Genomic DNA, 13,130 nt, shown 5'->3' with positions numbered 1-13,130 from the left:
TTTATAATTATGTTACTTTCGTTCTTTTACTAAGTAACTAAGTTTCAAGAACAGTAAAATAACTGGATATCCACGTATCTTTTCATTCGTATGCGTAAAAGTCATGGTAAGTTTGTTGAACTTCAATAAAAATTTTAGGCTTCTTATTTTTATACAATTTCACCATACAATTATCCGATGTAGAAAGTAGAATTTCAAATAAAAATAACTATTAATAAGAAAATAAAGACAAAATAGCTAGCAATGATAATAACAGGACAATTAACGAGCTACGTAAACTTCACAATCAATTCTTATAAAAGGTACTCAAAGAAAATAAAAACGAAGAACTATGGGACATGAAGCATTCTTATAAAATCTGTAGGTGTATAAAAGATTTGAATTTGAAAAAAAATATTATACAACAATGATCAATTTATGAAGTCTAGACAGAGGATTAGTTTGTTGTTGTATATAATTATTTTTTTGACCTGATATAATTCAAAAACATCTTATTGATCGATTGTCCGTAAGATAAAGTTAGTATTTCTTAGCTTTATTTTTAGCTTTATTTATAGGGTTGAATTTTTACAGTGAACATAGTGTAGGAAATTGTGACAGATTGTGTAAAAACTTTAATTTCTTTCGGAGTTTCTGGCTACTCTATTCCGGATTGCACTTATTTCTGTTTTAGGTGACTTAAGAAATGAATGATTAGTCATAATTAAAATAGCTCAACCAATTCTGAAAACACCTACAGTCTAGAAAATTATACATATTTGTTTGCTTTTTACATTTTATTTACTGTTGTTAAATCCGATAGCTGTTTTATTTCGGACAGGTCCGAAACTTGGTTGACGCATACGAATAGGTTGACGTGATAATATGCGCTTCACATTCGTGGACTGTGCAAAAAATAATGTTCTTGAGTGACTACATCCAGACATGACTTGTAGCGATTTGCTTAAGGCAAATAAAGAAGTTGCCTTTATACTTACAACTAATATTACTGGAGCAATATCACATACGCCCTCTGAGCTTTACGATTACAAAATCACCTAACACTACACTCGTGTCCTCTCCACAGATCATTAACGCAAAAGTTTAACAATAGAAGTGGTCCAATCTTCAAACCTTAATCGATGAAGATTGCGCGGCCTCTGTAAGAGAACAAAGGAATTGAGTACATTGTTACGGAGACAATATTTGGAATTTCGCAAAAAGAATATGACCAATAGAGTATTAGACGGAAGCAACGCAAAGGTTTCAACGAAATTGAATTTTATGTTCGGAGAATAAAGTTGAAGTATAGGATAAAAGTACGACATAATAGGGCCCAGACTTAAGTTCGATATTGAGTCTGGGCTTTCTATTCATTTGTAGTGCTTATACTTAGGAGATAAATTGGGTATTTTCAATCATTCCGAATATACAATTTTTTCGTACTTGCCTTCATGTAAGAAATAACGAGCCAATTATACTTTGTCTGCAAACCACAACTGTGCCTAGACGGCAAACATTTTTTTCATGACAAAATTTGTAGTAGTCGAAGGAAAACACTCTCTTTGTTAGTATGCGAATGTCTGCCAAATGTCATATCATAAATTTGTTTTACTGTAACGTGGTAAAATTATTTCGTAGCTATGAATATGTCCTGCTCCACAATACTGTGAAGCTGCTATTCTACCCTCACCATACTATCTAATAGTAATATAATCTTTGTGTCGTCATGATTCATGAGACACACTCAAAGGTGTCATCAAAACACATAAATGGTCATACACCCAGATCGATATATGTATTCTTGGACCAGGCTTAGAACCCAGTACTCTATATGACAGGATAAGATAAACAAACGAACCTTTAAACCACAGCAGCGACGCACAGAACCAAAGCGATCAAGAGTTCCACAATCGACGCAGTGGTAGCAGCAGAGCGGCCGGACGCAGCGAGCGCGCTGGCCGCCGCCTCCACGCACTGGCGGTACGCGACCGGCTCCAGGCAGGTGATCGCGCAGTAGTGCTGGTGCGCGCACGCTCCGTCGCACACCTCCGAGCTCTCGTGCTTCACGCTGTACGCGCGGATGTATCTGGAAATAAAAAAAAATGTCATTTTCCAATAATGATGAGAACTACTATAACGGACTTTTCCTAGCACATATATGTATAGTTGTATACCCGGATGTAATTAAGAATTGGATGTTTCCAATCTGCGTATAAGCTGATAAAGTTTTCCAACTGTACACAAATTATGATGCATGATAATGATACTTTACAATCCGTTCCTAACTAGTGGTCTTCAAAAACAAAGCTTACTTATTAAACATGGTGGTCTCTTGCGGAGTGCCTATCCGTAGCTTGTCAGCCAAGTTGTGAAGGGATTCCGCTGATACGTCCCGCAGGGCGTAGTACTGCGTGAGATTGTACTCCGCAATCCATTCCGCTCCACCCGTGGCTCTGTTAGCTGCTGCCAGGTCCAAGTAGAATTGAGTGTAGTCCAACACCTATAGCAAATAACAGTCACTTAATCTAAGTAATTGTAAGAATTGTCTCACGTGTGTTGCATCATACGTTCCCTTCTTCTCTGGGTGAGCCTCAACTGCATCTTAAACATTGCTAAGAAACTAGACTGCCACTTCGAATGGCTTGTGGCCGCGGTCACTAAAGACAGGCGGAGCAATTGTCGACGTTAAGGTCACTCGTGTGCTCTCTTAGTTAAAATATCTCGCATAACTGTTTCTCAATTACCACACTTGGTAAAACAAAAACACTAACGCTTAAAACCGCGTTTATATAATATAGATAGAAATTCTTTCGCACGTAAACGTATTGAATCATTTCAATAATTACCACATTCATTATTAACAAAGAGTAATTCCCCCATAAATAAAATCAACTTGTAACCCCAATTCAATTTAAAAACCAGTGCTCTTGACACAAATCATCAGATTTTAATGCGTGAACTCATTGGCTTCGTATTTACAGAGCAAATACACTGGAAATATTTATCGAGATCAAATTCCACTTTGGGCACGTTTGTTTGTTTGTACGTCCTGTTATTTTTATCGAGAAGTGTTATTTTGTTTGATGAGAAAATGGGATGATATTTTAGCTATTAGTGATTCAATAAAATATGTAATCTAAGATGGGGGCTTCTGGTATACAAACCACATTGCTCATAAATATAACCATATAAAATATCCGCCTCTTTAGTATGACCACTTTAAATACTGATTTAATTAATAATAAGTGATAGAGTACTTGAGATGATTTTTATTTTTTTCGGATGTTTTTACGATGATTTAGGGTGACTTGGTGGAGTTAAATACTGCGAGAAGACCTACATCAGCTTAAGGCCACCAATCAACACTTAGTCATTATCGTGAAGAGTTAGCAGTAGTAGTATCTATATTAAATAATTTTTATAAAAACCCTTTTTTACCTTGCCAGTGTCAGAGTCAAATTTGAAGAGTCTCAATCCGGGGTTCGATGACCCAGACGGGTCGTGGTGTGGGCTCACAGATGGCGCCAGTAGAGCCCACGATACTGGCTGATCTAGATAATGGAAAAAAATATTTAGGTTATTTGTTTCATTTTCCATTCACATTCTTGCAAACATTTTTTTTATTAATAAACCATTTTAATAAAATACAAAGTCGACTTCAATAACACTTCTAAGATTTTGAATATATACTTTAAGTCTGAACTTTAAAAAGCATTACTTTTATCTTAACCTAATCCTATCCTTATCATACATTTTATCACACAATGACCTACCTTTATCATAAATAACCCTGAAGGTATCAGCGTGGAGGTGGCCGAAGAACTGGCCAGCGATGATCTTTGCATGACGCCGGACCATACGCAGGTATTTAGCATTAGCGTCAACAGACTGCGCGTTGTACGCGTGCCCGGAATCCGAGCCTGGTGCAGCGTGACCCACGATGTACACCTGTCAAATATTATAATAAGTAAATTGAAATGAAGTCGAAACGTTGCGAATTTCTGAAAGAGTCATGGAACGTGGAATGCTTGGAAAGTCCTTAAAGACAGAAATTCCAATGTCACCATGTGAAACATGACATATGGTGGAAAGGTTGTAGATATAGGGGACAGCATTGCTGCACTAAAATGAAGTTGGGCAGGGCACGGTGGAATGATGGGCTTTTAAAGTCACAGAGTAGAGCCCACGAACGGTCAGACAACCATTCAGATGGATGGACGACACGATACGAGTTGTTGGAAGAGGCTAGATGAGAATGAGGCTATTGGGTCTAGTGGATGACAAATGTGAAGGCCTACATCCAGCAATGGATGATAACAGTCAGAAGAAGAAAAAGTATTTAGTCTATTGCAATACTACATTCATCGCACAGATATGTAAGAATAAAGAGACTCAAATTGAATTATCGTAAAAACAAAAATAACAAAGTTAATGATAAATAATTCACCAAGTACGAGTTACAGTCGAGGCTTCCGTACCACCGTTCATTATTTTTTACCTATTTTTATTCATTTTATTATTTACAACCATACTTAGTTATATAACACACAAAAGATGGGGTTGGGGTGATGATGAATAATACGTAAACAACGTATAATAAAATTAAAATAACTATATTAAAATATGTTTTATGGTTCTTATTTGTATTTATTATAATAACAGTTATAGTAGTACACGGATTGTAAAAATTTCAATTGTCTTCTTAATACGATTTAAGAGTTAGATCGAAAAATGCCAAAAAATACTAGTTTGTTCTATGGAGACCCCCTTTAATATTCAATTTTATTTTATTTTTAGTATTTGTTGGTATAGCGGCCAACGTTATGCATCCTATGTAAAAATTACATGTGTCTATCTATTACGGTTCCGGAGATATAGCCCTGTGACAGACGGACAGCGATGTCTTAGTAATAGGGTTCCGTACCCGTACCCTCTGGGTACGGAACCCTAAAAAATTATAATAATATTGGAACAAATTTATAACTCCTTTCAGTAATTTCTCAGAAAAATGTCTTGAGAGAATTTGATAAAGGGGTTTTCGAGGAATAATTTGTAACAGAGCAAATTTTTAACGAGAGAACGAAAATCAAAAATAAACAACATTTTTTAGTTCCATTTTGAATTTGAATTGCTTCACGCGGTTCTATTTACATGAAATTCATACGGTTTCAATTTTAGTTTTGAACTGAAAGTTGATATTTTCGGCACAAAACGAACCCATATTAGGTTCAACATTTTTTCTGTGAAACTCCTGCCAAAATTGTTTTGGCCATTTTTATGATTAGTCAGTAGATAAGTACAGGTAGCCGAAAATTAAACTAACCACTTTATCATTTAGTATTGATTAGATAAATAAGCAAACTTATTATACTTACCTTTAGAAGTAATTTTAAATTAGAAACCTGTGCAGTGTGCATAATAAAAATCCTCCCAAAATTTGCATCCGCCCTAAACGTAAAAAAAATCATCAAATATCCTTTTTATATGTATGAAAAATGTTTTATATATAAAAACCAAAAAAAAATCTTACTCAAATTCTACGATCGGTTTTATGATGTTATCAACACTTACATAACATTTACGCTACACAATAATCTTGCTTTTAAATTAATGCCTTCACTCTTGCATTCAATCAGGCTTCATTCGTTTTTAAATTGAATATTTTCCAACGAAATTAAACATTTCTTTTACATAACGCAAATCGTTCATCTGCACATGCAAAAAGAAAAGCAATCAGAGCAAAAAAGTAAGCAGAAAAGGCAATGAATCGACTTATATAAGCAACAGCGCTTTGCTTTTATGCAAATAAATGACGTGACCTTCGGGGTGAATGCGAAATATATTTTTTTTGTTTTAAATTGGTTCGAAATCCCTAGCTTTAAGCAACATCAAAAAATAAATTGAATTTACATAACCCTTTAGGCTCTTGCCAAACAGGAAATGTTTGTGGATAACGTTTCGATGTGACGGGAGGCTTTGGAGAAAATTCTAAATGTGTATTAAGTGAGGAGATTAGGGAAAGATTATTTTTCCGTAACCACTTTTTTCTTTGAAAATGCTGACGATGCAAGATGGATTTTATTATAGAGATGGTGTAAGATTAGAATAAAAGTGTGAGTTACTAGCGCTAAGGAGCTTCCCTACCAAATTATTAGTATATTCGAGATCAGTATTAACCAAAAATTCTCATATCGCGGTCATTAGTGTGAATCTGATTAAGACTTTGTTGGTTTTTAAATAATCGTAGTTTTTTTTTTTTTATATTCAAGTTTAATGATTGGTTGTAATGCCGTTATAAAATTATTGTACTCATAAGAAGCACGATACGCACGAAGATACGCGTAAGAAATTATACTTTTTGTCGTAACAAAATGTAAATAAAATTCTAAACGTTCGTAAAAAACGTTGAAAATGAAAACCCCAAAGAGTTTAACTTCAAAAGAAAAATGCGATGGCATTATTCAAGAAATATAAGAAACTAATGAAGCTAAAAATTAGAACCCTTATTAGTTCACCGCAAGCCGTCGTCAACATAAATTCAACAATTTTCCCATTTCTACTCAAAAGGTATCGGTAATTAGAAATTATAAAGTTGATTAACTGAACGAAGAAAACTTTCCTAGAAATATTAATCGAAAAGTTTTCGTGTGGGTTAGAGCAATTTAAATTGTTAAGCGGCAAGGCTGTAGTTCAAGGGCCACGGAAGTAACTAAAGAATAACTTCAGACAACTCAGTTGTTAGCCTAAACTTTCCAAGGTTCCACGCCTTTATACACGCGGCTGAATATTTTATAGGAATGATTTTTTTTAATTTATAAGATAAAAGTAACAAATAAACACAGTTAATAAGCAGTTTTGTGATTGTAAGTGGCTACTGCCGCATGGTTTTTTTTTATAATGTACGAGTAGCAGACGAACATGCAGTCCACCTGATGGTAAGTAGTCCATGGACATCCGTAATCAACCCGAGATAGGATTAGATATTCCTACTCGGCCACACATGCGCCGCTACCCCTGAGGACTATGTTGGAACGATGTCAAAAAAGTAGGTCTCCCTTACCACACCCTCCAAACCAGAACACAGCAGCTCTTGACACTGCTGTTATGAGGCAGAAATAGGTGTGGCGGTGGTGCCGCCGGAGTCGAACCACAAAGGGTTCTACCACCTTCAAACCTCATATATAATCAACCCAGAGAAGATATTAGTCCTATCTGTGATGGGCCACGAAATCGTAGCTACCCTTGAGGACTAAGTTGAAGCACCTCGGATAAGTATGTCTCTTTAAACCGGAACGCAACAGTATACTACTGTTATTAGGCAAAAAGTGTGGCGGTGATGTCGCAAATTTGATCGACAGAGTTTTACTACCTACTAGATATTTACTTAAATGTAGTTGCCATCAGTTAGTGGAAATTTTATAAGTAGTTACATGTCATTAAGGATTATTATGTTTTGTTTAACTACTTTAAACTACTATGCCTAGTATAAACTATTAGAACAATCCATCACTATTTAGTTAAGTTGCAAACCTTACATGCTTCATGTATTATACGTCAAAATTAAAAATTACAATTACACGTACATTATTTTACAAAATGAGTCGTTCAACGTTAATACGGTTATTAAATCCACTACCAGTTCAACGGTATCGCTGTTACGAACATTTGTTACGCTAAATTATTACCGGCCTATAGTTGTGATTCATTTCATAATTATGGATGCGGCGGCTCATATCGTACATGTTACGGGTAAGGCTGCCGACACATGTGCGGGATTAAATGTGCAGATAATGTTGGGTTTGTGATCGAGTATTTGTAGTATGTAACTGCCCGTAACCAGTTTTAGCCAGTTTTGATGTATCGCTCTTTGTTTAATTGTGGAATTAGTGTGCAGCGACGGAGTTCTGAATTCGAATATTAGTTCATTGCAGAAAGGTAGACCTACAAGCCTATCTGAGCTTTTAGATCATATTTAAAATAAAACATAAAAAGTATAGTTAAATTATTCTGTTAATTTTGGACATTCATTTCCAACGACTGACCGAAGACCGAAAAGAAGTTTTATATCAATAGGACTGAATAGACTAAGCTTAAGCTGTGTTCTGATTTGAAGGGGGTTATAAAGCAGACGCGTCTTTAAAGATAACAAGACATCTATGTCAAATTGTCCACAATTAATAGAACTACAATCCTATTAGGATTTAATCACAGTTGGCAATTAACAATTTTGACCGCTTACTGTCAGATGGCCTACATACTCGTTTGATACAAGAAATCAACAAATTAAAAAAAGGCGTTTAAATTTACAATTTAAAAACGCGCATGAGTAAACAGCCTAACGTAGTATCCACTGAAAACAAAGCTATTATGGGAAATATATTTGCTAGATTGCTCGTATGTATTTGAAACGGCCGCACCGAATAGAGTTATGTTCGTTAGTTTTTGCCTGTTTAAATATGGAATATTTCCGGCGTTATGACATTTATTTAGTTGTTCACTGTCCACTGGTTTAGGTTAATTTTTTCTTTTAGAATGAAATGTTACGTAATAGTGACCATTTGAGGACCCAGTTTTGAACCCATTACATCTCATATTTTTTTGGTATTAGCAATGAATTTTCAATAATCATTTAAGGAACAGAAATTGAACATTTGTTATGTATAATTACTTTATAGAATTTATTGTTTTTAAGCAACATGATGCATTGAGGTTATATGGCACCCCATTTTTCACTATGGACTTTTATATAAGACGAGCTTTTGCCCGCGGCTTCGCTCGCGTTACAAAGTAATATATTCATCCCATATTTTATCCCCTTGGGGGTAGAACTGATCAAAATCCTTTCTTAGCGTATGCCTACGTTATCACATCTACCTGCATGCCAAATTTCAGCCCGATCCGTCTAGTGGTTTGGGCTGTGCGTTGATAGATCACTATGTCAGTCAGTCACCTTTGAGTCATATATAATTAGACTGAGGTAGCAAACTGTAAGTACATTGTAAGTAGTCACTGATACTCATGTATATATGAAATTCACTCTAAACAGAACAGGTGTTTCACTTGTACAATACTAGACATATCAAAGCGTTTTTACACGGACAATTTTTATGCTTCCATTTCCCTAACGTTGCCAATTACAACCACATAACGAATAATTTAAGTCCATGCGAACGAAGTCACGGGCGGAAACCGGTCTCCCATAAACTAGCCGGGAAGGAAATCCGATCCCAGCGTAAATGAATTGAACATTAGAAACTCGTTAATATAATAGCTTTGGATGTATGCAAACATTTTTATTAACTTGCCTGTGTATTCATTACTTGATGTCACCGCGGCTTTGCCCCCTTTTATAAGTCTTCCTGACAAACATTATTATTTATTGTTAAGTACTTTGTAAGCTTTCATATGCATCTGCGTTAACTTAAAAGTTGTCGTAGAAACGCCTTCCTTTTTCGAAGTAGAAACGTCCAGCCTTTTATAATATTGTCTTCAATACAAGTGTTAAATTTAGTGACTTACAGTTTAGTGATATACATATTTTACAAAGCATCAACTATTCAGTAAATATAAAATATCGCAATGAATATTATAACAAGATACCGTAGAAATTCTAACGATCTTACAATCCATTATACTTCAAAAATGGGTATCATCTTGGTATAGATGTTATAATTTACTTCTCTTTATTCGATATCATTTCATTCCATCGTTAGAGTTAATTGATTTGGCGATTAGTAAAAATATATTTATACTTTACTCAAAGTTATAATTGTATTTTTAAATTGATTGAAGCATTATATTGTGTTAAAATGTATATTGTATGTTAAGACTAATCAATATGACTAAAAAGTGTACGTTGTAGTGTAGTGTGTGTGCGTAGTGTAATATGTCAATGTGTATGCTCGTGATATCTGCATTTTATTCATATAATTCTGAGTGAATAAAGAGTTTAATTATTGAATAGTATTTTTATGAACCTATCTCAAACAACCACAATTTTGATATTTCAATACGTTTGATGAAAACAGCGCCTGATATAAACTTATTTGCATTTTATCATAAAAATAGAGTAAAAATATATGAAAAATTTTGCACAAAATTTTCATCGTGTTCGCTAAAAACGTCTGAATTTATATTCGACTTTTAATCAAACACAACCTATTTGAAGCTCCAGACTTAACGAATTTACATTTTTATAAAGCATGTTCATTTTGATTCTACTATTCCGATGGGTATCAAGACTGGATGCAATCTATATTTATTGCACAAATACACATATGTATGTACACAAATACACATATGTATTTGTGGGCGTGGAATTTTTCGCATCCGATGTATAAAGGTATTATTTCAGGTAAGCTCACAGTATTGCGCTATTGACGTCAATAGCGCTTATAACTTTGCGTTGGCGTGTACCAAACTATGTGGGTTTATGCAACTCTTAATGCGGTGAAGGGCGAAAATGGCAGATTTTCTTTATGTTTACATAGTATCATAATATTGCTTCATTTAAAAAACAAAGAACATACAGCTATACTTAAATAGGTATTATTAATTCAGCAAAATATTTTAAAAGTTTAGCAAATCGAAGTTATCCCTTTAATTGAAACCCTCTAAGGACAAGGCCTAGAATTTTGTGAAAATACAACAAACATTAAATATGTGCATTTATTAATTACATTTTATCATATCTGATAAATTCTTTATCTACTTGAGTATAAAATATGATATTAATTATAAATAACAATCTATAATATAATAGATGTAATATAATAGTAATACGTTCTCTTATTCATTTCATTATAAACAAAACCAACTGCTACGACACACAGTCTACGACTTAGCAGAAACTACACTCAAGTACACGATACCTCAAATTGTAGCTATTAAAGTTACCATCAAACATGAATTTTATTATAACTCGTAACGCTGCTACGCCGTAGACGTCTACGTTAGCAGTATCTACACATAGGTCTACGTGGCCTTTAAAACTCATTTATCACAGTATGGCCACAAGTTCTACGCGCACGTAACGTAGCAGATGGGAACCACTGCAGCATGACATGACAATCGCGTTAGGATATGAATAATGTTGTAAACCTAGCTTCATATTACTAGCAAGCAGGTATAGATGTTAAATATTAAAGAATAAAATATTCTAGTTTCCCTTACAAAAACGACGATCAAGTCCAGTGGAATGAATTAACACCACCTTTTTTGACACTATCTAGGTACTATTTTTTTAAATTATGACATGTTGAACACAACCTTCTTAGTGGAGCTGTACTAAATTGACATGCAGAAATTACCGGCTCCTATTCAAAGCTATGGGTGTGAACATACTGAAAATTCTTCCCACATTTCTTTTAGCGGCATTAAAAACTTCGTAACGTAAAGAAACCTACATTTTACGTCTACATCATCCTACGTCTATGCTAAGTCTTAATTAAAAAAATAACATGTTCATAAACTTCTCAAAGGGATGAATAGAAGTATAACTTCGCTGGCAGCCATCGTGGTCTATCTCTTCGATTTATTAATGAGTCAACTCTTATGATATCAACAGAATGAAATAGCTTTATCTAAAAAAAACTGATACTCACCATTTCCTTATTACCAGTAGCTTTCTCCAGTACAGCATCAAGCCACTCCCACTGCTTCCTGGCGTGCGCGCTGTTCGCCTCTCGGAGACTAAACAGGTTGGTGTTCAATGCTACTATCCGTAGCTTGCTGTGTGATTGTTCTATTGTGTAGTACCCGCCTGTGAAGAAATTACTAAGTTAAAATAGGTTAAGGTAGGAATTTTACAGAAAAATATTGTAGTTTTAGGACAGAAACATCTTAATGTATTGTACACTAAAAATTTCCTGTAAAATATGTTTCCAAAAAACTAAGCCTCAAATTAAGAAGATTGCAGACATATAATAAAAACGTACATACATACAAAGCATTCGAATTAAGAATCTTCTTTTCTGAAGTCTGTTAAAAATAGTGTTTACACTAAATACCTTTTGAGTGTTTACCTTTTTCTATTGCCCATTGCATCTCTAAGAACTACGAGTATATATTAATACGATAAGATGGCGTCAGGCGTAGGATAGGGTTAACCAATGTTATCTAATGATAAGGACCCATAGCCTAACGCACGCATGAGACTTAACCATTAGCAATCCCCATTTAACTTCTTAACTTAGCCGTTCCTTAACTTTGTAGATTATTATATTGTTTATATTATGTATATTAAAATATTCCGCATTTTATCAATAATAATCTGTATTCTCGCTTCTCGAATATCAAAACCGGCTTGAAATAGGAGAGTAGAAGGTAGAGGAATCAAAGCGTCATGTAACCAGAATATCACGTATAGATGCATGCAAAATTCACTATGACGTCGGAATTTGAAACTTTCAACAACCTCGAATTTCGAATTTAGCGCTAAACTATCGCACTATCGAAATAGTTCTGGATTTCAGTTTCAGTTTCAGTTGATATTTCAGGGGTGAGATTGTTTAAAGTTATTAACACTGTTTTAATACACGGGTGATTTTGTAAATGGCAGACGCTGTCACGAAGCTTTTGATAATGGTTTTTTGGACGGAAATTCAATCCGTTTCAATGCAATTATTGAATATGAAAGTGGTAAGGCATGCACTCACAACACATTAAATTTACATACTCTTAGTTTATGTTATGTATGTATAAAACAAAAATGTGGCGAAGACGTCATCGAAATCGACCTTCTAACAGATTCATCTTTACACATCACACTTACCGTTCTTCAAAGTCTGTAAGGCTTCCATGGGAAGCCAGTGGCTCCACAGATTGGTGAGGCTCTCAGACGGCGCAGGGTCCGTGTGGCCCAGCGCTGGGAACACGAAGTGGGAGCTGAACGTCATCCGAAGCAACTCCGTTATGTTCCTGATTGCCTGGTATCTGTCATCTTCATTTCCTGTGTGCCGAGCCGCTATGATGTCACTATGAAAAAAAAGTATGTATTATCGATATGAAAAATCTGTCGCAATTAATTATAAAAGTCACACATCTTATTTTTTTCTTTAGAGATTAAAGCAGTTCAATTTATATAAGTTAACCTAATAGAATTTAAAGATTGTTTTTAAATAAAAAGCTTACATTTAACAATTAATAGG

General features: G+C 34.7%; 1 protein-coding gene across 1 annotated transcript in view; it reads right to left on the bottom strand.

Annotated features, from left to right (window-relative positions):
* Positions 1 to 785: 785 nt before the first annotated feature.
* Positions 786 to 13,130, bottom strand: part of LOC140750445 (cyclic GMP-AMP phosphodiesterase SMPDL3A) — an 89,264-nt gene continuing 76,919 nt past the window's right edge. Inside the window, exons 5-11 of the mRNA XM_073083970.1 lie at positions 12,755 to 12,957; positions 11,586 to 11,743; positions 3,756 to 3,930; positions 3,421 to 3,533; positions 2,295 to 2,482; positions 1,841 to 2,068; positions 786 to 1,139 (exon numbers count right to left, since the gene is read on the bottom strand). Of these exons, the coding sequence (XP_072940071.1) occupies positions 1,843 to 2,068; positions 2,295 to 2,482; positions 3,421 to 3,533; positions 3,756 to 3,930; positions 11,586 to 11,743; positions 12,755 to 12,957 (1,063 nt within the window). The 3' untranslated portion in view covers positions 786 to 1,139; positions 1,841 to 1,842. The remainder of the gene's footprint in view (positions 1,140 to 1,840; positions 2,069 to 2,294; positions 2,483 to 3,420; positions 3,534 to 3,755; positions 3,931 to 11,585; positions 11,744 to 12,754; positions 12,958 to 13,130) is intronic.

This window comes from Epargyreus clarus, unplaced genomic scaffold, assembly GCF_041222505.1.
Source record: "Epargyreus clarus isolate Ecla_fem2 unplaced genomic scaffold, WU_Ecla_fem_2.2 ptg000019l, whole genome shotgun sequence".
Classification (NCBI taxonomy): domain Eukaryota; kingdom Metazoa; phylum Arthropoda; class Insecta; order Lepidoptera; family Hesperiidae; genus Epargyreus; species Epargyreus clarus.
The sequence above is the reverse complement of the archived record's forward strand: the minus strand, read 5'-3'. Positions and strand labels throughout refer to the sequence as shown.